Source organism: Salmo salar, chromosome 19, assembly GCF_965601325.2.
Source record: "Salmo salar chromosome 19, fSalSal1, whole genome shotgun sequence".
Taxonomy (NCBI): domain Eukaryota; kingdom Metazoa; phylum Chordata; class Actinopteri; order Salmoniformes; family Salmonidae; genus Salmo; species Salmo salar.
The window spans coordinates 9,990,001-10,016,133 of NC_138309.1; the positions used below are offsets into that span (position 1 = coordinate 9,990,001).

The 26,133-nt window shown below is 48.1% G+C and overlaps 1 protein-coding gene across 4 annotated transcripts in view; it reads right to left on the minus strand.

Moving 5' to 3' along the window:
* Positions 1 to 26,133, minus strand: part of zfhx4 (zinc finger homeobox 4) — a 120,795-nt gene that overhangs the window by 65,342 nt on the left and 29,320 nt on the right. For all 4 annotated transcript variants that reach the window (XM_045702078.2, XM_045702079.2, XM_014157162.3 and 1 more), the window contains exons 2-5: positions 18,444 to 20,865; positions 18,058 to 18,312; positions 17,163 to 17,442; positions 14,053 to 14,576 (exon numbers count right to left, since the gene is read on the minus strand). In XM_045702078.2, coding sequence (XP_045558034.2) covers positions 14,053 to 14,576; positions 17,163 to 17,442; positions 18,058 to 18,312; positions 18,444 to 20,819 — 3,435 coding nt within the window. In that variant the 5' untranslated portion in view covers positions 20,820 to 20,865. The remainder of the gene's footprint in view (positions 1 to 14,052; positions 14,577 to 17,162; positions 17,443 to 18,057; positions 18,313 to 18,443; positions 20,866 to 26,133) is intronic.

The following is a 26,133-nucleotide window of genomic DNA, read 5'->3' on the forward strand; positions in this document are numbered from 1 at the left end:
AAATTCACCTAACTTATTGTGGGAAGCTTGTGGAAGGCTACCCGAAACGTTTGACCCAAGTTCAACAATTTAAAGGCAATGCTACCAAATAATAATTGAGTGTATGTAAACTTCTGACCCACTGGGAATGTGATGAAAGAAATAAAAGCTGAAATAAATAAATCTCTCTACTATTATTCTGGCATTTCACATTCTTAAAATGAAGTGGTGATCCTAACTGACCTAAGACAGGGAATTTTTACTGGGATTAAATGTCAAGAATTGTGAAAAACTGAGTTTAAATGTATTTGGCTAAGGTGTATGTAAACTCCCGACTTCAACTGTATCTTTCAGGGGTGACGTAAGTGTATCTGACACTTAGGGGCAGAGGTCAATCTGAAGTTCACGGCTTTTTGACCCCATGACCCTCCTCTAGAAAACATGAGTTCACACTCCAGTTAGCTGGCAGACATATCAAACTCAGGCAGGTTATATACAGCCCATAGAATGATAATGAGTCATACTATGGACTGAAAAGCTGTGTCTGTTCAGCTAATTCTACTAATATGTTATAGCCAGCAGCACTGAATTTGCCTTGTGCTATATCTAATATTAGTTAGTCATATGTAGAATGTCCTAGATAAATCATATTTCAGAAATATTAACACCGTTATAGTGTGTTGAAACACAAGCTGAAGATGTTTCATTTGCATATCTCCTCAACCTTTTAGCCTAATCCCTGGGTTGACAGAGAGACGGCAGAGCACCCGCACACACGCGCACACACACGCGCACACACACGCTAGTGAACATTCTGGTCAGCAGAGAAATCTCCCCTTGTCTGTGTAATGGACTTGTATTTACATTAAGATTAGACTGAGGACTCCAACACTTAGATCCCATTACACTTCCTGACCTGCCCATTAGGCCTAGGAGCTCTGCTTGTCTTCACTACCAGGTGACAAAGACCAGAGGACAGGGAGGAGAGGCCTATACATATGCCTTAGACGAGCCTACAGATTGCTGATGCAAGCATTCAACCTTCTGTGAATGTGTAGTTGTCTACTAGTCTTAGTGATACAACTGCTAACAAACCACACTTTCTATCTGTGTGTTCTGGATACAGAGAGAACAGTGTTGCCTGGAGAACGTTTTACTAACTGCACATTCCTACGGCAGAAAAGGAGAGGATTGTCTCCCCAGCCCATCGCATGGTTTCACTTAGCAGGAAACAAAAGGTGCTGAGAACAAGACAGTCAGCTCTAAGCTGAATTACAGTGGGCTGGATCCTTGGGAGAAAAATAACTACATGACTGAACTCAAGAGGCCAACTCAAAATGTCTGACAGTCTGGTTTCTTTATGCAGCTAGTAAGCCATCTCAGTTGTACTCACCCACACTGTACCCTCACACACAGAGACACACTATCCCCCCCCCCCCCCACCTAACTCCATCTGATAGAGCTGCTTTGCATACACACTCCTCTAAAACCCTGTTCTTTCATCCTCCCTCCTTCCTCTCTACACGACTCTACAGTAATAGTCCCCCTATTGGCATCCTATTAACTATAGGGACGTCTGTGTGTGTGTGTCTGTGTGTGTGTCTGTGTGTCAAGAGATAATTTAACTGGTGTGTGTTCATTCTCTGCTGACACAATAAGAGCAGCTCTTCAGCTGCTGATTTGCATATTCCAACAGACATTTCAAATGTTACCCCCCTCCCTCCCTCCCTCCCACCCACCCACCCCACACACACACACACACACACACACACACACACACACACACACACACACACACACACACACACACACACACACACACTCCCTGCCCCCCTCCCACCCACCCCACACACACACACACTCCCTGCCCCCCTCCCCCCCCCCCACACACACACACACTCCCTGCCCCCCTCCCACCCCACACACACACACACACTCCCTGCCCCCCTCCCAACCCCCCCCCCCCCCACACACACACACACACACACACACACTCCCTGCCCCCCCCCCCACACACACACACACTCCCTGCCCCCTCCCACCCCACACACACACACACACACTCCCTGCCCCCCGTCCCCCTCACACACACTCCCTGAACCCCGTCCCCCTCACACACACTCCCTGCCCGCCCTCCCCCTTCCTTTTTAGGATGGCACGCTTGATGCTCCACTTTGTACAATGGGCAAATGCATGCTATTGTGTGTAAGAATCACTTTCCCAATGCCTTTCTTCTCCTCCCCACTTCTCACTCTCCGACACAGAGAGACACTTGCACGCACAGACCAACAAACACAGATACACACCGGCAAACAGGTAGCAGTGCTATCGTATGGAGCTCCTCGCTGATAGCCCCTAACTCCTAGCTCCTTTCCTCCTATCTCCTATCTCCTAGCTCTTAGCGCTAGTGTTTGCCCAGGTCTGGCAGGCTGTGTAAAGGAAGGACATTGTTTTCCTGTGAAAAGGCTTTAGCCCCGGTCTGCATACCAGCCACCACTCAACATACCAGCGGACACTTTGAAGATTACTCCAATGTTTGCCTTTGTTCCCCCCACAGAGAGAGAGAGAGAGAGAGAGAGAGAGAGAGAGAGAGAGAGAGAGAGAGAGAGAGAGAGAGAGAGAGAGAGAGAGAGAGAGAGAGAGAAACAGGTCCGCAAGAGATATAACTCATGGAGTTGTGTGTGTGTGTGTGTGTGTGTGTGTGTGTGTGTGTGTGTGTGTGTGTGTGTGTGTGTGTGTGTGTGTGTGTGTGTGTGTGTGTGTGTATGTGTGTGTGTGTGTGTGTGTGTGTGTGTGTGTGTGTGTGTGTGTGTGTGTGTGTGTGTGTGTGTGTGTGTGTGGTAGCTTTAGAAACTGTACTGTGCTCCAAAAAAATGGAGTCATTCATGCGACATTGGCTTAAAATAAAATATGAATGCTGTATATTACTGTTGCTAGTATAAAATATAAGAGAAGAGAGGGAGAGAGAGAGTAACAACAAGAACATTGGCCATCTGTCTCTATCGCTCAGAGTGAATGCTTTTATAGAGGCAGTATCCTCTGGAACAATTAAAATAAAAACAATAATTGAACTAAACGTGCTGATAGGAAGTTAATCCTGAACTAGTAAGTTTCTTTCTATCAGGTCTGTTTCATAGCATTAAGGATTACTCTGCACAGGACTAAGCTGGATGAACCGAGAGGAGGTCAATCGCAATGTGCTGCCTGGCCTATGTGTGTGTGTGTGTGTGTGTGTGTGTGTGTGTGTGTGTGTGTGTGTGTGTGTGTGTGTGTGTGTGTGTGTGTGTGTGTGTGTGTGTGTGTGTGTGTGTGTGTGTGTCTGCAAACAGCAGCACGTCAGATCAGCTCCCTCTTGCTGGGTAATCGACTATTTGGTCTCTACTTATCTATTCACTATCTATTCACTGAGCACCTAATGGTTAAAATCAATTACAGGAGGAATGCTTTATACAGGCTATTCCGATAATGAGAGAGAGAGAGAGAGAGAGAGAGAGAGAGAGATACATATATAAAGAGCAGAGTAAAGAGGTCTGACGGAGGCACGATTAACTCCCATCGATTGGTTATTGATCAGGACAAGAGTTAAGGAAGGTTTTAGTTCAAGTTCATTCCTATCGATACCTTGATAGCTTTATATGAGGGGAGTAGCGTAAAATCGTTTGTGCATACATTCAAATCATTCCGTTTTCTCTGCATTAATATCTAGGCAAGATATGTTGGACCCCAGGATGACTAGCTTTTGCCATTGGCGTAATATGTCATAAGAGTTGACATAACTTTTCATAACACTGTCATGACCCATATGTTTACACGTGTTGTGACATACAGTGCCTTCACCCCTTGACCTTTGTATTACATTTCGATTTTGTGCAACTGATCTAAGCACAATACCCCACAACGTCAAAGTGGATTTTTTTTAATCAAAAATGAAAAGCTGAAATGTCTTGAGTCAACAAGTATTCAACCCCTTTTATGGCAAACCTAAATAGGTTCAGGAGGAAAAATGTGCTTAACAAGTCACATAATAAATTGCATGGACTCACTCTGTGTGCAATAATAGTGTTTAACATGATTTTTGAATGACTACCTCATCTCTGTACCCCACACATACAATTATCTATAAGGTCCCTCAGTCGAGCAGTGAATTTCAAGCACAGATTCAACTACAAAGACCAGGGAGGTTTTCCAATGCCTTGCAAAGAAGGGCACCTATTGGTAAAAACAGACATTGCATATCCCTTTGAGCCTGGTGACGTTATTAATTACACTTTGGATGGTGTATCAATACACCCAGTCACTACAAAGATACAGGAGTCCTTCCTAACTCAGTTGCCGGAGAGGAATGAAACCGCTCAGGGATTTCAGCATGAAGCCAATGGTGACTTTAAAACAGTTACAGAGTTTAATGGCTGTGATAGGAGAACACTGAGGATGGATCGACAACATTGTAGTTACAGAGTGAAAACAAGGAAGTCTGTACAGAATACAAATATTCCAAAACATGCAGCTTGTTTGCAATAAAGCGCTAAAGTAATACTGCAGAAAATGTGCCAAATAAATGAACTTTTGGTCCTAAATACAAAACATTTTGTTTGGGGCAAATCCAACACATCACTGAATTCCACTCTTGATATTTTCAAGGATGGTGGTGGCGGCATCACGTTATGGGTATGCTCGTCATCGACAACGACTAGGGAGTTTTTTTCAATGATAAAAAGAAACGGAATGGAGCTAAAGGCTAAATCCTAGAGGAAAACTTTGTTCAGTCTGCTTTCCAACAGACACTGGGAGACACGTTCTCCTTTCAGCAGGACAATATCCTAAAACTCAAGGCCAAATATACACTGGAGTTGCTTACCAAGACAACATTGAATGTTCCTGAGTGGTCTAGTTACAGTTTTGACTTAAATCGGCTTGAAAATCTATGGCAGGACTTGAAAAGGACTGTCTAGCAATGATCAACTATCAACTTGACAGAGCTTGAAGAGCTTAGAAAATAATAATGGGCAGAAATTGTACAGTCCAGGTGTGGAAAGCTCTTAGAGACTTACCCAGAAACACTCACAGCTGTAATCAGTGCCAAATGTGATTCTAACATGTATTGACTGAGGGGGTAGAATACTTATCTAATCAAGATATATTAGAGTTTTTTTCTTCATTCGTCTTAAAAAAAAGAAGATATGTTTTCTTCCACTATGAAATTACAGAATGTTTTGTGTAGATCGTTGACAAAAAATGACAATGACATCAATTTTAATCCCACTTTGTAACACAACAACATGTGGAAAAAGTTAAGGGGAATACTTTCTGGCACAAGCTGTAAATGAAGCACTAATTTCAATGTCAGATGATTTCAAGGGCTCAAATTGATGCTCATATTCCCAGCCACATAAACAAATCTGTAATTACATCATTACATCAAATGAAATCAGATCAGAGCATCAAAGGGCATAATTCTGGAGAATGACTTTCCTTCAGCATCATATTAATAATCACCATGCTAACTTCTGTTAGCCGCTAGTCACTAGCTGATCTAGCATCCATTCTGTCAACGAGACACCCTTTGTTAAGGACAGGGGGATCAAGTCCCAGGAGAAATGGAGGGGTGGAAGGGTAGAGGGGGGATGAATCAGGGAGAAAGGGGGGTTAAGATGAAATGACAAACTCCTGCCTCTCTTTGTTCCTCGCCGAGCGATGTTCCTTTTTGTGGTGTGATGGTCCCGTACCCCTGCATCCCCCTCTCCTCTCCCCTCTCCCTCTATCCACCTCTCTCCCCTGTCCCCTGGCTCCCTGCATCCCCCTCCCCTCTCCCTCTATCCACCTCTCTCCCCTGTCCCCTGGCTCCCTGCATCCCCCTCTCCTCTCCCTCTATCCACCTCTCTCCCCTGTCCCCTGGCTCCCTGCATCCACCTCTCCTCTCCCCTATTCCTTCCATCCCCCTCTCCTCTCCTCTCCCCTCTCCCTCTATCCACCTCTCTCCCCTGTCCCCTGGCTCCCTGCATCCACCTCTTCTCTCCCCTATTCCTTCCATCCATCCATCCCACCCTCCTCTCCCCTCTCCCTTTATCCACCTCTGTCCCCTGCATCCCCCTCTCCTCTATTCCTTCCATCCCTCCCTCCTCCCTCCTCTCCCCTCTCCCTTTATCCACCTCTGTCCCCTGCATCCCCCTCTCCTCTATTCCTTCCATCCCTCCCTCCTCCCTCCTCTCCCCTCTCCCTTTATCCACCTCTCTCCCCTGTCCCCTGGCTCCCTGCATCCACCTCTCCTCCCCCCTATTCCTTCCATCCCTCCCTCCTCTCCCCTCTCCCTCTATCTACCTCTCTCCCCTGTCCCCTTGATCCCTACATCCTTCTCCACTCTGTCCCTCCATCTCTCTTCCTCTCACCTCTATCTCTCCTTCCCTCCCCCCTTCTGGTGGTCTGTAAGCAACCCCCTCCCTTCGTCTGTTCCCTCCCTCCCGCCCTCCCTTCCTCTGTCCCCCTGCTATCGTTCCCATACCTGTCATGGTAGATCTGTGGATAGTCTTCACAGTCTCCTGCACACAGACAAACGCCCTGACCTGGACCAACTGACCCTCGGGGGGGGGGGGGGGGGGGGGGGGGGGTGGGGGGGGGGGGGGGGGGGGGGGGGTTTCACACATCTGGCTATTAATGTCCCAGCATCTCTAAAATGGTATCTCCCAACTCACAGCTCACCGGAGCTGAGGACGGCCCTGTGTGTTCCCTCAGGGAGGAAAAGAGGAGATAGCGAGAGGGGGAGGGGGCTCAACTATGGCAATTAAACAATACATAGTGACTGTCAATCAAAGCTTATATCAATGCTGAGATGACCATCTGGTAGTGGTAAAGAAATAGGAGAGATTCCTAATATTATTGTGAATGGCATATCTTTGAGGATTATTAGGGAAGGGGGGAGAGAAGCCTGTCCATTTGAACACACACACACACACACACACACACACACACACACACACACACACACACACACACACACACATCTGTCTTTAGTCTTTAATTACTAGCATCACCCCCACCCTCGGACCTCTGAAAGATTTCCATTGTAATCCTGACGCAGGTGAAAACTGAAACGATTTGAGTAATGTACTAACCCTAACCATACACCACTAGACTGGGTAGAGGGAAAGAGTGAAAGAGAGAGAGAGAGAGAGACAGCATGAAGAGAGCCACACCAATATCCATGTAAAGTTTGAGTTCATTCTTTGAGAGGAAACACCACTTGAGCTCTCTCCCTCTTTCATAGCATCTCTCTCTTTCTGTCCCTCTGCTTCAGTGAAGTGCTGCCTCTCTGATCCCACTTATGTTTAGGAAAATGCAGCTGAAAAACAACCTCACACTCCCCATTGGTCAGACAGTCAAGAATACAACGTGTGTGTGTGTGTGTGTGTGTGTGTGTGTGTGTGTGTGTGTGTGTGTGTGTGTGTGTGTGTGTGTGTGTGTGTGTGTGTGTGTGTGTGTGTGTGTGTGTGTGTGTGTGTGTGTGTGTGTGTGTGTGTGTCATAAACAGGCCGTGCATCAGTAGTGCTGAGCGATTAGTGCTTTTTGAGGTCGGTTCGGTTTCGGTAATTTTTTAAAACATTAAATGCACTATGCATTTTATGTGGGTTGAATGCTGGAACAACACAGAATAAAACAATTCATAAAGTCCCATGATGGTAGTGACTGCCCATTACTGCTTGTCACTTCTTAACCATCACTTATTCACATTACTTTAATAAAATATTTCATTTGTGTATATTACATTTGTTTCATTCCAAGTTATCATCTCATCATATCTCTATGCTGTCTGACAAAATCACTATTTTAGTAGTTCTTCTAAGTAAATAAGGCATACTTTTATGACTGCTGAACACCAACTATCAATCGTTTAGATCATGTATTTTCAGGTAGAGATACCTTGAAGCAACTGCTCTCTATCCCTCTCGATCGCGCGTTCATCTCTCTTCTCTCCCTCCGTGTCTGCCCCACACAGACCGGACAAGTAGGCGCGCAATGGATTATGGTCTTTGTAGTGAATTATCACATTTTCTGCGTTAAACTTTGTAGAATATTGGCTTGTTGGAAACTACAACTCCCTACTCCATTGCACAGTTCGAGCTCAAAGAAGAAAAAAACGAACAAAATGGAACTCAAATAATTGAACCGACGTCGGTCAATTAGTTGTTTAAAAACCAAAAAATAACCACTACGCATCAGTAGTATATATACCTCTCTCTCTCTCTCTCTCTCTCTCTCTCTCTCTTTCTCGCTCTCACTTCCTTCCACCGCAGTGCAATGGGTTATTATGCAAATCTACTGGAGTCAATCTCCTGTCTATTTCCCATCCCAGCCAGCCAATGACAGGCCATAATTACACTGCATATATATAGGGCCATTTGATTAAAAAATGAGAGAATAGGATTGACCTCGCCTAAAGGTTGAGGAGAGATTGGCCAGTTAATATCAGAGCTATATAACCACCATCTCCCACCTCAGCCTGAGATGAGAGGGAGGGACAGAAAAAAAGCAGAGTCCCTTGATTCGGGTGGAGGGAAAAAAAGAGAAATATGCAGGAGGGGGAGAAAATTGAAAAAATTTGCTTTTTCTTTTGATGAATATTAAATTCCAGCCCCTCCCTCTCCTCGTTCTCTCATTTAATCCCCCCCCCCCCCCTTGTTCCCTGGCTGGCCATGGCGTTGCCAGGAGGATCATGGGTAATGAGATGGCCTATCTGCCACTCCCTAGAGATAGAGAGAGAGAGAAGAGAGAGAGAGAGAGAGAGAGAGAGAGAGAGAGGCACCATTTCACCACACCATCTCCCCTTCTTAAATCACACGTTCTCAAATAAGTCAATTTCCCCCTCCCTCCCTCCCTGGTGATGATGAAGATGAGCATTATACGTGCTGGGGTCCCTGTTGGTTCAAAGGGTGGAAAGACGGAAAGGAAGGAAGGGAAGAAAAATAAATGAAAAATACAAATCTGGAAATATTCAGGAGAGCCCCAGACAAGCCATTCTGCTTGACTGACGACACAAAACCATAGAGAGAGAGGGAGCAAGGAGAGAGAAGAAATAGAGAAAGACAGGGAGAAAAAAAGAGAGAAGAGGAGGGAGGTAGAGATGTAAAATGTATGCACGCATGACTGTAAGTTGCTTTGGATAAAAGCATTTGCTAGATGGCATACACTGTATATTAATAGTTTAATCAAGCTCAGTTCAGACTTCTGGATTTGGGAGCATGGTAGAGACATATGACGGGTAAGGGAGGATGACAGAAAGGTTAGGAGGTGTGTGAGAGAGAGAGAGAGAGAGAGAGAGAGAGAGAGAGAGAGAGAGAGAGAGAGAGAGAGAGAGAGAGAGAGATAGGGGTCAGGGGTGAGGCTGGTTGAAGTCAGGAGGTCCATCTGACGAACAGGTGCGGCCGGTTGGTGTAATCGGTTCGTGCGGTCAATGCAGTGTGTGTGTGTGTGTGTTTGGGTTTCTGTGTGGTCCTGTACCACGCAACACTGACCATGAACATTCTCCACTCTAAATGATCCCTACTGTACCTCAAAGCGCAGCACACACACACTCAGAATACACGCACTCAGCACAGACACACACATTCAGTACCCCCACACACGTCGATGTGTGAATCTCACACTCTGTACCCAGGCAGGCGCTCCAGCTCTTGTGAATGGCACTGACAGATTTACTACTCTGTCCATCTGTATTAAGTCCTGTGTTTATTATCCAGAGTCATATCTCTGCCATACATCATCATTCTCAACATCATTCTCAACACTACCCAAACACAGGCTGGGCCAGCTATAGACACGCCATGCTACGTGCTACAGTACTCTTTAATATGGCCTGATCTACCTCATGGGCAGCTAGCTGGCTAGCTCGCAAGCTATCACATAGCCAGACACTAACAGCATGCCTGCTCACACCTCACATCTGTAGTGCAGCGTTGCATTGCCAAGAGTTAACTCTTTGGAGAGAAGGATTTTCATTTGACAGGTAGACACTGTGTTCCATTTTGGAATTATGCCGTTTTCTAGTCTGGAATTCTAGACTGTTCTATTTTTGCATAATCCAATCCAAAATCCTGCAATAAATGTTCTATTCTAGAATCATTCAGATTTTTTTTGTGGAATTCTAAAGTCAGAATCCAGAATTCTATTTTGAGTGTTGTAGATGTGTTAGTGGTCTATTTTGATGGCATCAATTACAATTAACCAGAAGTTATTAACAGGACCCACCAAGTCCTTCGACATTAACCAAGTGGTAACTGAGACAATGAGCTTAAAGGAGGATCAGATTGGTTCCTCAGAAAAGTTACTTCCTGCATTAGGATTAACGTCTGCGGCCTAAACTAGAGAGAAAGAGAGAAGAAAAGAGGGGGTAGGTAAAGAGAGATATGGAGGTAGAGAGAGAGAAAGAGAGAGGAGAGAGACAGAGAGAGAGATGAAGAGAGAGAGGGAAGGGTAGAGAGACCGAAATAGCCCTCCTCCTGCTACTCTCATCTGGCCTCCTGTTGTAAAGTCTGGAAACTCTTCCGTCCTGAATCCCCTCAGATCTCTACTGAGCTACAAAGCAGCAATAAAGTCTGAATATGCTTTTTGTTTGCATCTTCCACCGTTTCACAGATCCTCAGTGTTCTAGACCCATATGGGAAGGTAGTCAACACTTTGTTCTCTTTGTGTGTGGGGCCAAGCCAGGGCGGGCAGAGCAGAGCAGAGGCAGGCCACTCCCCTGGGTCTTTCACCTCCACACATAAAAGAAAAGGTGTTTTTCTGGTCAAAAAAATACATATTTTTTTTTCTTTCTCCTCCGCTCATGCTTTACTGCCATCTGACTATGGGTAAAAAAAGTCTGAATCCTGCCAAACGCATTAAAGCCAGCATCTGTCCAACAGATTTGTGCAGCCGGTACAGTGTGTATGTGGGTGGGTGGGGGGGGGGGGGGGGTACAAGGGTAGCTGAGTGCATGGAGAGGGTGGTGGGATGACCCTCTCCCCTACAGCATTAGCCAAAGGTAAATCGCTCGCCAGGAAGCTGAACATACACACATGCCACAGATATGGGTTAAAAAGGCATTACGGCCCAGGGAGCACAGCAATCTCTTCATCATTCTATTATATGTTGGCACAATGTAAAAAACATGGAAGATCAGCCACATGATGTATAATACTATCCCCGTCCATCCATATAATATATTCATTCTGCCAATCTTTCTTTTACAGGATATTGCTGTTCCAATAAGGGAGGACTTACACAGACCAGACCAGACCTCTACAAATCCTCCAGCTTCAGTCTAACCAGGGAGGGTGTCCACACATTCCCATTGCTCTGGGGTTTTAAAGCAAATCCTCCAGCTTCAGTCTAACCAGGGAGGGTGTCCACACATTCCCATTGCTCTGGGGTTTTAAAGCAAATCCTCCAGCTTCAGTCTAACCAGGGAGGGTGTCCACACATTCCCATTGCTCTGGGGTTTTAAAGCAAATCCTCCAGCTTCAGTCTAACCAGGGAGGGTGTCCACACATTCCCATTGCTCTGGGGTTTTAAAGCAAATCCTCCAGCTTCAGTCTAACCAGGGAGGGTGTCCACACATTCCCATTGCTCTGGGGTTTTAAAGCAAAGCCTCCAGCTTCAGTCTAACCAGGGAGGGTGTCCACACATTCCCATTGCTCTGGGGTTTTAAAGCAAATCCTCCAGCTTCAGTCTAACCAGGGAGGGTGTCCACACATTCCCATTGCTCTGGGGTTTTAAAGCAAATCCTCCAGCTTCAGTCTAACCAGGGAGGGTGTCCACACATTCCCATTGCTCTGGGGTTTTAAAGCAAAGCCTCCAGCTTCAGTCTAACCAGGGAGGGTGTCCACACATTCCCATTGCTCTGGGGTTTTAAAGCAAATCCTCCAGCTTCAGTCTAACCAGGGAGGGTGTCCACACATTCCCATTGCTCTGGGGTTTTAAAGCAAAGCCTCCAGCTTCAGTCTAACCAGGGAGGGTGTCCACACATTCCCATTGCTCTGGGGTTTTAAAGCAAAGCCTCCAAATTCCACAGGCGATTCTGGGAATTCCCCCTCCCCCCTCTCTCTCTGGCCACGACAGCTACTCTTCCCTTCTCTCTCTCTGCCCACGTCACCCTCCCTTCTCTCTCTCTGCCCACGTCACCCTCCCTTCTCTCTCTCTGCCCACATCACCCCCCCTTCTCTCTCTCTGGCCACGATGGCTACTCTTCCCTTGTCTGTCTCACTCACTCTTTGCTCACGGTTTGATAACTTACAAACCCATAGACTTTGTGTGTGTGTGTGTGTGTGTGTGTGTGTGTGTGTGTGTGTGTGTGTGTGTGTGTGTGTGTGTGTGTGTGTGTGTGTGTGTGTGTGTGTGTGTGTGTGTGTGTGTGTGTGTGACACCATAAACTCAACTATTATCTAAGAGCATGATGTAGGATTGCTTTTCACCCTAGTCTCTTTTTTTCAGAGAAAATAAATGGTTATACTGCTATGGTTATACTCTAAATTGCCTTGGAGTTGGTCTTGTACCTTCGCCTTTAATCATTGCTAATAAAAACATATTTTTCCCTATTATGATTTAATGGCTGCCAATGTCTTATGTAGCCGAGCTGGCTACTGTCAGACGCTAAATCAACTGCTGTGAACACACAGCCAAGAGCTGAGCTACAGGACACACACATACCCCCCCACCTGGTCAATAGATCCTCATTAGGTTCATAGAGTGCAGTAGATCCTTCAGGTCAGGACCCTGGGCGAACAATCTTTTCACAATGTAAACTATTTATTTCTCTCTGTTTCTGAGGGACCTGTTTATATAATGTTTACAGTGTTCTAAGATGTTCTCTGTGTGTGTGTGTTGTGTTGTGTTGTGTGTGTGTGTGTGTGTGTGTGTGTGTGTGTGTTGTGTTGTGTGTGTGACACTGTTGCATGGTGGCCTTTCTGTCTGTGACTACAGTATGCCGCCAACGCTTATCTATGTTTATAACAGAACTCAATTAACTTTGATTTCAGACATCATATTAATACCAGTGAAAATACTCTCTCCTTTTACTGTTACAGGAAAGAGTGAGATGGAGAAGGGAGGAGGTAGGAGAGAGGGACGGAGAAGGGAGGAGGTAGGAGAGAGGGACGGAGAAGGGAGGAGGTAGGAGAGAGGGATGGAGAAGGGAGGAGGTAGGAGAGAGGGATAGAGAAGGGAGGAGGTAGGAGAGAGGGACGGAGAAGGGAGAAGGGAGGAGGTAGGAGAGAGGGACGGAGAAGGGAGGAGGTAGGAGAGAGGGATGGAGAAGGGAGGAGGTAGGAGAGAGGGATGGAGAAGGGAGGAGGTAGGAGAGAGGGATGGAGAAGGGAGGAGGTAGAAGAGAGGGAAGGAGGAGGAGGTAGGAGAGAGGGACGGAGAAGGGAGGAGGTAGGAGAGAGGGATGGAGAAGGGAGGAGGTAGGAGAGAGGGATGGAGAAGGGAGGAGGTAGGAGAGAGGGACGGAGAAGGGAGGAGGTAGGAGAGAGGGATGGAGAAGGGAGGAGGTAGGAGAGAGGAGAGAGGGATAGGGAAGGGAGGAGGTAGGAGAGAGGGACGGAGAAGGGAGGAGGTACGAGAGAGGGACGGAGAAGGGAGGAGGTAGGAGAGAGGGATGGAGAAGGGAGGACGTAGGAGAGAGGGAGGGAGAAGGGAGGAGGTAGGAGAGAGGGACGGAGAAGGGAGGAGGTAGGAGAGAGGGATGGAGAAGGGAAGAGGTAGGAGAGAGGGACGGAGAAGGGAGGAGGTAGGAGAGAGGGATGGCTGTAGAGAGGAGAGGGCGCTATATCAGCTGTACCTGATGGTTAATGGCTAATATAAGCCAGGTGGTGCTAGAATGCCAATCTCTAACACCCTGCAACAAACACAGGGTCACTAATAATAGGCCTCACGTAACAACGCCTTACAAACCACTGGCTGGATGACATCATGCTATTAAAGAGGCCTAGGTCCTGTTGCATAATCACTGTATTATGCCGCTGCATTGTCTGGTGTGTTGGTGTGTTGATGGCTGTCGTGTGTTCAGTAGGGGCGTTATGTTATAACAGAAGTGACTGGTACCTTGTACAGCCTAATGGCAGCCTCGTGTCGCTGGTTGGTGGCGTGCAGCCGCAGTTTATCCACACTGTTGCTGTAGTAGTCGCACGCGTTGCACTTCAGGTGCACAGGGTTGCCGATGGCAACGCACTTTAACCTCCACTGGTTGGCTTTCCCTCCTTCCTTGATGTGCGCCACCAGCTGCTGTTTCTGCATGTGTTTGTCTGTCTTACAGTGCAGCTGGAAGTTGGCCTTGAGCTGGGTGTTGTAGGTGCACAGCTTGCACTGGTACACATCTCCCACAATGCCACGCCACTCGTCCTCGGGCAGGGTGCGATCTGCGTTGACATGGGCGCCCAGCGCCTCCAGGCTATCGGAGGTGAAGCGGCTGCAGACAGAACACTGGTAGAGGCGGAGTGACGGGTCGCTGATGGGCGGAGAGAGCTCACCACTGCCTCCAGCGCCCCTGCCGCCGGAGAGGACAGACAGGTCATCAGCCATCAGCTGACCACTGGCTAGACGCAGCTCTGCAGACAAGTCATTATTCACTGGGGACAAAGAGAGAGAGAGGGATGGTCAGAGAGGGTGGGGGGGAGAAAGAGAAAGAGCAAGAGAGAGATAGAGTGGAGAATGGTGGTCAGGAAGACAAGAGGGATACGAGAGAGAGAAAGAGGTAAATGAAAGAAGAGAAGATAGAGCATGAAAGGAAGATAATGAGAGTGAAAGTAGGTGAAACGCACAATGTACAACCAATAAAGAAAGCGAGAAAGTCAGACAGAGAAAGACAAAGAGGATAGAAAGTCAGACAGAGAAAGACAAAGAGGATAGAAAGTCAGACAGAGAAAGACAAAGAGAATAGAAAGTCAGACAGAGAAAGACAGAGAATAGAAAGTCAGACAGAGAAAGACAGAGGATAGAAAGTCAGACAGAGAAAGACAAAGAGAATAGAAAGTCAGACAGAGAAAGACAGAGAATAGAAAGTCAGACAGAGAAAGACAGAGGATAGAAAGTCAGACAGAGAAAGACAGAGAATAGAAAGTCAGACAGAGAAAGACAGAGGATAGAAAGTCAGACAGAGGAAGACAGAGGATAGAAAGTCAGACAGAGAAAGACAAAGATAATAGAAAGTCAGACAGAGAAAGACAGAGAATAGAAAGTCAGACAGAGAAAGACAGAGGATAGAAAGTCAGACAGAGAAAGACAAAGAGGATAGAAAGTCAGACAGAGAAAGACAAAGAGGATAGAATGTCAGACAGAGAAAGACAGAGGATAGAAAGTCAGACAGAGAAAGACAGAGGATAGAAAAGCAGACAGAGAAAGACAGAGGATAGAAAGTCAGACAGAGAAAGACAGAGGATAGAAAGTCAGACAGAGAAAGACAGAGGATAGAAAGTCAGACAGAGAAAGACAGAGGATAGAAAAGCAGACAGAGAAAGACAGAGGATAGAAAGTCAGACAGAGAAAGACAGAGGATAGAAAGTCAGACAGAGAAAGACAGAGGATAGAAAGTCAGACAGAGAAAGACAGAGGATAGAAAAGCAGACAGAGAAAGACAGAGGATAGAAAGTCAGACAGAGAAAGACAGAGAATAGAAAGTCAGACAGAGAAAGACAGAGGATAGAAAAGCAGACAGAGAAAGACAGAGAGGATAGAAAAGCAAACAGATGTACACATCAACGGAGGAAGAGGAGGAGGAGGGCTGGACGAAGTAAAGAGAAAAAAAAGACTGCCTTTTTTATTAAATGAAATGAAGCGGGGAAGAGCAGCTAGAAAGAGAAGAAGAGCGTAGGGGTGTAGGCCTCAGTCACACAAAAGGATTTGATCAAATAAAGCCTTGCACAGACCCTATGGCTCCCTACAAAGCCATGACTATAAAAAAATCTAATAGGATTGGATCAGGATCAATTACAATCATCCCTTTGAACTTGCTAGCTCCCTCATCAGATAGTTTTAATGACTCTGAGTTAGCCGAAGAGTAGCAGGGAGCGCTAACAGGTCTTCTCACACAACATGAAACGCTGATCAATACAAAAGCAGGTCTGTTCTGTTATGACTCTCTCTCTCTCTTTCTCTTTCTCGCTATCTGTTAGGAGCTCAATATGTCTCCTTTCCCAGAAAATGTAGACAAAAGACTAGCACACAGAGAATTTAACAATGACATATTTTTCTTTTTTTACAGTCAGAGTACAAATCTGCCAATTAGTCAACACTAATAAGGTGTATGTGTGTGTGTGTGTGTTTGGACATGAGAAGCAGCGAGGTTACATCTTTGACCTCCAGGTTGCCATTAGGAATGGGTATGTAACAGTATGGGCTCTTTGTTAAACTCCTTCACCTCCTAGGCGATTCAACTCCCTGCATTGTGTGTGTGTGTGTGTGTGTGTGTGTGTGTGTGTGTGTGTGTGTGTGTGTGTGTGTGTGTGTGTGTGTGTGTGTGTGTGTGTGTGTGTGTGTGCGTGCGTGTGCGTGCGTGCGATTAAGCTGATTTAAGAAAATTACGAATGAAAGATTAAGAATAATTATCCCGTGGCTTCTCATAATCATGTTGTAATCAGAGAGAGAGGTCGAGGAGAGGAGGCAATGACAGAGGGATGAAAGAAGATAAGAGATACAGGGGAAAAGAGAAAGAGGAGGAGAGGGGAAAAGAGAAAGAGGAGGAGAGGGGAAAATAGAAAGAGGAGGAGAGGGGAAAAGAGAAAGAGGAGGAGAGGGGAAAAGAGAAAGAGGAGGAGAGGGGAAAAGAGAAAGAGGCAGCGAGTGAAAAAAGGAAAGTGCAAGGAGAAAGACCAAAACAAACCGAGAGCCATAGGTTGTAGAGGAGATAGGGTAGAGGACATCCAGAGAGAAAGAGAGAGAGAGAGAGACAGGGAGAGAGCGAGAGAGACAGGGAGAGTGAGAGAGACAGGGAGAGAGAGACAGGGAGAGACAGGAAGAAAGAGAGAGAGACAGGGAGAGAGAGAGAGACAGGGAGAGAAAGAGATACAGGGAGAAAGAGAGAGACAGGGAGAGAGAGAGAGAGAGAGAGAGAGAGAGAGAGAGAGAGAGAGAGAGAGAGAGAGAAGAAAAGAGAGACAGAAAAATATACATAGAAAATAGAGACCAAAGGGAAGACTGAAAGTCACCCTGATTCTCACCTAGCCCAGAGCCGAGTACAGCGGACGTATTGGGGTCCAGCTGGAAGGGGTTAATCATCTGGGCGTCTGGGCCGGGGCTCTCCAGCTTGACCCCGGTCAGGCTGATGTTCTGAGCCAGGTAGTACTGGTAGAGCTCAGCCTCGGCCGGGGCCAGACCCAGGTGCAGCCCGTGTTGAATCTGCTTCATGTTCTGCTGCAGCAGCATCATGTTGTGCATGTGTTTCTCACTGGTCATGTGGATGCGCAGGTTCCTCGCCACGTTGGTCTCGTAGTCACATACCTGGAGGAGGAGGGGAGGTATTTATATATATATATATATTTATAAATAATGAGGAGAATTTGTTGAATTGGTTCCCAAAGGATGTGTAGTAACTATACTGAACAAAAATACTGTATAAACGCAACATGCAACAATTTCAAATATTTTGCTGAGTTACAGTTATATAAGGAAATCAGTCAATTGAAATAGATTCATTAGGTCCTAATCGATGGATTCCTCATGACTGGGCAGGGGCGTAGCCATGGGTGTGCCTGGGAGGGCATAGGTCCACCGACTTGGGAGCCAGGCTGACCCACTGTGGAGCCAGGCCCAGCCAATCAGAATTAGTTTTTCCCCACTAAAGGGCTTTATTACAGACAGAAATAGTCCTCCGCAGTTTACATGTTGTGTTTATATTTTTGTTATGTGTAAGTACTCATACACAGGTGTACGAGTTAACAGAGTGAAACACAGTAGGAGGAAGCTGCGCCAAGACACTGATCTATTGGCAGATTTGTGGTTTTCCCCCTAATGGATTATGGGAAGATGATCCTAGGCTTGTCTAACTTCTAATCAGAGCCAGAACACTGGCTAATGAACTAGAATAGCCCTGATCCAACGTGTAGTGTCACCCACCTCACAACGCCACGTGGGCTTCTGTTTGGGCTTGGAGGGTGACGGGGTACCACAGCCTCCCCCCAGGCTGGCGCTGGGCACAGGGTTGGCATGGCTGTGGCAGGGGGTGTGGGTGTGGGTGTGGGTGTGGGTGTGGTTGTGGTTGTACTGCTGTTCAGTGCCCCCATTCTGCAGTGTCTGAACGTTGTTCAGATGCTTGTCCGACTGCATGTGGATGCTCAGGTTGCCCTTGGTCGTGGTGGAGTAGTTACACACCTAGAGAGAAATCAGAGATAGAGGGGGTTATTTATAGAGATACAAAGAAAGGAACAGAGAGAGAGAGGGAGAGTATGAGTAAGAGAGAGAGAAGTAGAAAGGATCAGAGAAACAAAGAAAGAGACACTAACCTCACAGCGGAAGGGCTTGTATCCACATGTATAACTCTCTCCCCGGGCCAGGCGTGGGTGAGCCTGCCCGGTACGGCAGTACACACAGGACCCTCCAGACTCTGGGTGCTTCTCCTTCATATGGGCGTCCAGCGTCTGCTGGTACTTGTAGTGCCAGTTACACTTGGGACACTTCAGTGTCTTGCAGGAGTTACGAGAGTGCATCATGGTCATGTGTCCACCTAAGGATCGGGAGGACCCTAGGACTGTGTCACATTTGGGGCACTCTACACCACTGCCTGGGGACCCCTCGGCCAGTCCGGGGGTTCCAGGGGTACCCGGCGTGCCAGGGGTTCCGGGGTTTCCCCCATGCTGGTGCAGGGGTCCCGGACTCTCGTCGTCTCGTGGCATCATCAGGTGAGAGGAGGGGGAGAATCCATCTGGACCACCCAGGGCTTCACTGGTTGAGTCGTTACTGCTATCTCTATCTCTGGCTGGGGCTGAGTTCAGCTGATTCTTCTCCATCTCCTCACGGGAGGAGGAAGAGGAGGATGAGGGATCTTTGTTGTCACTGTACTTCAGCACGCTGTTGGACAAGGGGGAAATACTTTGGTTTAAAAGAGGGAAATCTTTGCTACTGGTGCTGTCGCCCACCCGTTCATCCTCCTCCGTCTCCATCTCTACCCCTCCGTTGGAGTAAATGTCCTCCATGTCTTCTTCTGGACTCTCTCCTCCTTCTGCTCCCGGCTCGTGTTTGATCAGCGGGTACGGGTTCAGGTCCAACCGCTGTCCATTGGGATGCAAAGTGCGTGGAGCACGGCCCTCGCAGTCGCTCTCGGAAGAATCCCGCTCCCGGCCTGTCATCATGGGAGATGAGCGAAGGAGGGACGCGGAACTGGTGGGGGTTCTGACGGAGGCGCCGGTCACACCCCCGATGTTTGGATTGGTCTCGGCCTTTGGCATGGGTGGGGTTCTGGGGGTTTGGTCGGCGGGGTTCGAGCTCGCGCTCCCTTTCAGGAAAGCAAATCCAGCCTGGAGGGAATCAGCGTTCTCAGCGTGGAACGTGTTCCACAGGCCGCGGAACCCCGGGTCGGGACCCAGGAAGTTAGCGGCGGTAGGAAAGTGGGGGAGCACAGAGTTAGAGGATTTTTTTGGTTCCAAAAAGCTTATAAGAGGTTCTTTGTCCTTGCCGATCCCCTGGATAATGGCAGAGACGTGCTTGTTGCTCAGGAGCTTCTGTTCCTGCTCGTTGAGCGTCATCCGGTGGTCATGGACGGCGTGCGTCACAAACGACCGGCTGTAGCCGAACGACAGCTTGCAGAGGAAACACATCAGCACAGGCTTCCTCTGTCCGTCGCTCACGCAGCCCTCAAACTTGGACAAGTCCACATTGTTGGGGACATCTTTGGACACACAGGAGTTTTTGGCTGCGCCGTCGACCGTCAAATAGTCTTTGTCGCTCTTGTGGCGAAGGTCGTAGACACGGAAACTGTGCAACACAGGGCTGCCGGCGCCTGCGAACGCTGAGGTATTTGGGAACGACGATGTTGCCGCCGGGTCAGCCGGGAATGCTTTCCCGAGGGATGACGCAATGTGGAAAGTGTTGATGACCTGTGGGTAGAAGGATATGGGTGCAGCCGCAGGCAACTCCGCCCTGTCCCGATTCCCCCCATGGGTTTTCAAACCGCTTTGGGATTTATTGGTGGCAGCGGTGGGATTTTGGGGGTTAGGCGGGAAGTTTTTGGGTGACAAAAGGCCCCTGGAGCCGCCACCGTGATGCTCTTTGGAGTCCTCCAGGATGAAGGCAGATCCATCGGGCTGGTAGACGATCTCACCGCACAGGTTCTCCACATCACTATCTTCTAACTCGTCCATCTCGCTGTCTCTCTCACACACCTCTGCCACTCCATCAGGCTCCCCCTCTCCCTCACTCTCGCCCTCCTCCTCCTCTTCTTCCCGCCCTGCTGCGTTAGGCATGCGAGCGTTGGGGCAATGGTGCTCCATGTACTGCTGTAAACTGGAGAAGGAGGTGGAACATTCATTACAGGGGATCTCCTTTGCTGGGGCCACCAGCGAAGCAGAAGTGTGGACATGGTCCAAACCCGATACAACAGTCCCGGTTCCGGTAACAGTCCCGTTTTCGGTAAAGCTTTCTATCCGGCTCTGCTGCTCCGTCCTCAGCGGGCTGCCGGTGTCTGTGGCATTATTGAGGGTAGCAGGGCTGTTCTCTAGTGCTGCGGCAGTGTCATTGGTATCAGCGGTGGGATCCATCCTAGCGGCAGCAGCAGTTCGGTATCTCTCGGTCTCCTCTGCGTCACACGGCCCTGCTGGCAGCGACGACAGCGTATGGCCATTTTCCTGCCGCAAGACGATAGAAGGGGAGTCACAGGTTGCCATGGCGACCTTTACATGGGGATCTCATCTCATCCAATCAGACAGGGACCTGAAGCAAGAACGAAAGAGGAAGAAAGAAAGAGAAGAAAGAGTGCGAAAGTCATTAGAAAAGTATTACAACAATAGTAATCACACTGTTTATCAAAAAGGCTCAATATTAGATCCTACATCCAAAATCCCAGAATAATTTCAAATGTATGCAGCTCAAAATGTGACTATTGAATGCTGACTGCCAAGAGAAGGCCTACCGCAGAGTTTACCATTAAAGTTAAAGAAGCCCCCTGACAACTTGTGAAAAGAGAAAATCCAATATAAATGTGAATAGATCTGAGCAGCTTTGTCTTAGAGCTGACAGCCAGAACCTGTCGCCTGCCCCCTGAAAGCAGTTGAACACCACACAAAAGTTTCCCTGAGTCCCTCTCTCTCTGACCCCTCACTGATTAATGCCCTGGAAACAGAGGGAGGAGTGAACGAATGTGACTGATCCCTCGCTCTGGCCATGAGAGGAGGAGAGGAACGAAGGAGCAAAGGAGAGAAAAGTCTGACTCCTGTGTCGGTAAGAAAATCAGCTTAGCCTAAATCTGGTCCTGGTAAAGACCCCTCAGCATGTAGCTAACACTTCCTGATTAACACACCAGCGTCATTGATTAAACCTCTTCTCCATGCCCTCCCCAAGCCCTGTCCACACTGGCCAGCCACCAACACCAACAGGCATACAGATTAGACACCAGTCACTCCACCTTTAACCTTCAACTTCACAGGCACATGGTATCAACACCAACTAAAGTAAATCACAGAAAGAGGAGCAGCTACACTACACATCACAAACAGACAGAGCTCAGTCTGACCTTACTCCAGATGACAAATAACCCCACCTTCAACACTCTCCCTGGCCCGAATCCAATTCAACAGTTTATAATGGGGACCTGTCACTGTAAACCATTGCTTTTGTGAGACAAGTTGGTGTGTGAATGAGCCAGCCTTCGAATGACGGTTTAAAATACACCCCCTCTATCCCGGTTTAAAATACAACTGCAACCTTCAACCCCACCCACCTCCTATTGCCTGCCTCTTTCTCCATCTCTATCCCCCCACCCCCTCTATCCCCGCACCCCCTCTATCCCCCCACACCCTCCATCCCTGCACCCCCTCTATCCCCCACCCCCTCTATCCCCGCACCCCCTCTATCCCCCCACACCCTCCATCCCCGCACCCCCTCTATCCCCCCACCCCCTCTATCCCCGCACACCCCCTCTATTCCCGCACCCCCTCTATCCCCCCACCCCCTCTATCCCCGCACCCCCTCTATCCCCGCACACCCCCTCTATCCCCCCCACACCCTCTATCCCCACACCCCCTCTATCCCCCACCCCCTCTATCCCCGCACCCCCTCTATCCCCCCACACCCTCAATTCCCGCACCCCCTCTATCCCCCCACACCCTCTATTCCCGCACCCCCTCTATCCCCCACACCCCTCTCTATCCCCGCACCCCCTCTATCCCCGCAACCCCTCTATCCCCCCACACCCTCTATCCCCGCACCCTCTATCCCCGCACCCCCTCTATCCCCCCACACCCTCTATCCCTCCGCACCCCCTCTATCCCCCCACACCCTCTATCCCCGCACCCCCTCTCTCCCCCCACACCCTCTATCCCCGCACCCCCTCTACCCCCCCACACCCTCTATCCCCGCACCCCCTCTATCCCCACACACCCTCTATCCCCCCACACCCTCTATCCCCGCACCCCCTCTATTCCCCCACACCCTCTATCCCCACACACCCTCCATCCCCCCCACACCCTCTATCCCCACACCCCCTCTATCCCCCCACACCCTCTATCCCCCCACCCCCTCTATCCCCACACCCCCTCTATCCCCACACACCCTCTATCCCCCCACACCCTCTATCCCCGCACCCCCTCTATCCCCCCACACCCTCTATCCCCCCACACCCTCTATCCCCCCACACCCTCTATCCCCCCACACCCTCTATCCCCCCACACCCTCTATCTCTCCATCGCTCTCTTTCTGTGACACAGTACAAAGCAATTAGAGGTTTTAACTGAAACAATCCACAGCCTGTGGGAGGGGGCTTCATGGATATTAAAGCGTGAGGATTGAAATCAAGTGTGTGTGTGTGTGTGTGTGTGTGTGTGTGTGTGTGTGTGTGTGTGTGTGTGTGTGTGTGTGTGTGTGTGTGTGTGTGTGTGTGTGTCTCTCTTTCTTACTCACCCTAAAGCAACATTGTTCAGGTGAGGTAGGCTACACAACAAGAAACCAGCTGTTCTATTTCCCCTCAAGTCTAAATTACTCTAAATATCTAGATCTAGATGTAATGGGTTAAGACACAACTAAACCACTACATCTCTCCCAACCTAAAACTAGGAATATAACCAACCAGTCAGTCAGTCAACTTCATGCATTTTTCATCCCGGGTTTTGTACCATCCTGTTTTAAGAGGCTTGCAGGGGAATTATGATTGAGTTTAAAGCTGTTTAGTAGCCAGGGGTTCTGAGCGTTAACATGAAAGACACTCGAGGATTTATTTCTTGTACTTGTTGTCATTTTGCTCCTAACTGCCCTTGATGTGTGTGTTGGACATAAAACAGTCAGTTTAACAGGAATTATATATATCCTTGAGTGTTGAGACATGTCTTGAAGATTTACCTATCTCTACAAAGTATCCCACCGTACAGACACAGATGAATTACAGTGGTAAACAGAGCTCAACTGCAAACAATGGAATAGTTGTCTCTCGACACTGATCTAAGGTCAGTGTTGTGTTTTTTCCATTATGGTTAAGGTTAGGATTTGGGGAGAGTAAGTTGATCTGAGTCCCCAACGTTAGCATTAACCTTAGCAGGTAAAGTGTGATTATCCTTTTAAAGCAGGGCTAAGCTAAAGTAGCGTTGACGCAGGTCAACTGTTATAGCTCTACAGTAGTTAGTCATGGCTTCTGCCACAACAACAGTCACTGTTTCACAACACAGGAACTGATTAAGTAGGAGTGCATTCACTCCTACTTAATCATTTAGCGCTCAGAGCTCAATATTTGAGAAATGCTTTACAAATAAAGTTTTTGAAGTAGTTCCCAGGATTAGTCACTTATGAATATTGTGTCATAAAACAGCATACCTGCTCCAAAAGGTTTTACGTCTTATTTTCCCCTCTTTTTTGTACACCTTTTAATGTGCCCAGCAGCTATTAAAACCCAGATCAAGTTACTGCAGTGTTTAGTAACCTCAGTGCTCTCCTCCCACTCCCTCCCCCTGCTACAACCGTTCCGAGAGAGAGAGAGAGAGAGAGAGAGAGAGAGAGAGAGAGAGGAGAGAGAGAGAGAGAGAGAGAGAGAGAGAGAGAGAGAGCACAACAATGAAGCCAGCTTTCCCCTGGTTCAAAACGGTTCCTAGAACAACAGAGATGTCTGGGACCAGTCCTACCTCTAGATTTTAATTATGCCTGTCCCTTGCCTCCCGTGAACACACACACACAACACACACACAGACACTGTGAAGTGATTAAAGAAGCGTCTGATCTGATGCTGAGAAATAAATAATATCCATGGAATGCTAACCAGACCCCAGCGTTGCTAAGTTGTTTGGGGAAAAAGAGGGCTAAAAGACTCCTTGGCCTATTGTTTTTTCCTCCAACCCCCCCTCCCTCTCTCTCTCCCTCTCTCCTTCCCTCCCTCCGTCTGCTTTTCTCTCGCTCAAAGAGAGGGACGGCAGGCATTCTAAAGCAGGGGATTTATTTTTCCTTTTTAATTCTTTCTCACCCCCCCCTCTTTCTTCCTAACTTGCTCTCGGACTCTCTGCTTTTAGTTGTTTCAAAACAAGCCAAAACATACAGGGTTAGAAGTTAAAAGTTAGCATGCAGAGTAGAGTGTGACCGTTTGCAATTCGCAGAGAAGAAAATATAAAAGTCAAATGTAATGTCCAAATAAACAGCACATCTGTGTGTGTGTGTGTGTGTGTGTGTGTGTGTGTGTGTGTGCGTGTGTGTGTGTGTGTGCGTGCGTGCGCATGCGTGCGTGCGTGTGTGTGTGTGTGCGTTTCTCCTCTGCGTTAGCTAAGGTCACCCTGGTCTCAGCAAGAGGCCTCTCCCAAACACCAAATCTTCCATCAAGATGTCATAGAGTGTTAGTAAAAGACAAAGGAGAGTTCCAGAGTGAGACCAATGCATCTATCTCCCGGTGACAAAGCTCTGAATAGCGCTCCACTAGGCTAATTCTAACTGTTTATTTGTTGCCATGCAGAAACAAAATGGTGAAAAATCCATCAGGAGAGAGTGATTTTCTGGTGAAGGGGTGTGCTGTCCCTATCAAAGGACACAGAGAGACACACACGCACATAGGCGAAGAGCATACACACACACACACACACACACAGACACACACACACACACACACACACACACACACAGCACACACACACACACACACACACACACACACACACACACACACACACACACACACACACACACACACACACATTGAAGAGGCTTGATGCCCTCTGTTTAAAGCCTTAAAGAAAGGACCAGAGAAAACTGCAAAAGGAGGGAAGGAGTGGAGGAGGAGAGGAGGAGAGGAGGGGAGGAGGAGAGGAGGAGGAGGAGAGGAGGAGAGGAGGAGAGGAGGAGAGGAGGGGAGGAGGAGAGGAGGGGAGGAGGAGAGGAGGAGAGGAGGGGAGGAGGGGAGGAGGAGAGGAGGGGAGGAGGAGAGGAGGAGAGGAGGGGAGGAGGAGAGGAGGAGGGGATAGAGAGAAAACCAGGTTTGTTTCTTTCTCTCGTTTTGACTCCCACAAAGGTTTTTCATGCCGCCACTGTTTGATGCCTGAAGGTGTAATGTTAGATGCACACACACACACACACACACACACACACACACACACACACACACACACACACACACACGCGCGCACGCACACACACACACACACACACACACACACACACACACGCGCGCACACGCGCGCACACACACATACACACACGCGCGCACACACACACACACACAGACAGACCTCAACAAAATTTGCCCTATTTAACACAGGAATCTTGCCTAACAAATTACTTTCTCCACAGAATGCCTTTTAGCCAATCACATGACAGCAACATAGGAGCTGCAGGTTTGGAGACATTAAAGAAGCATAAAAGGGAAGTGGGCTTTGTATGTTTGCCAGGTGTGTGTGTGTGTGTGTGTGTGTGTGTGTGTGTGTCGGTGTGTGTGTGTGTGTGTGTGTGTGTGTGTGTGTGTGTGTGTGTGTGTGTGTGTGTGTGTGTGTGTGTGTGTGTGTGTGTGTGTGTGAGTTCTCC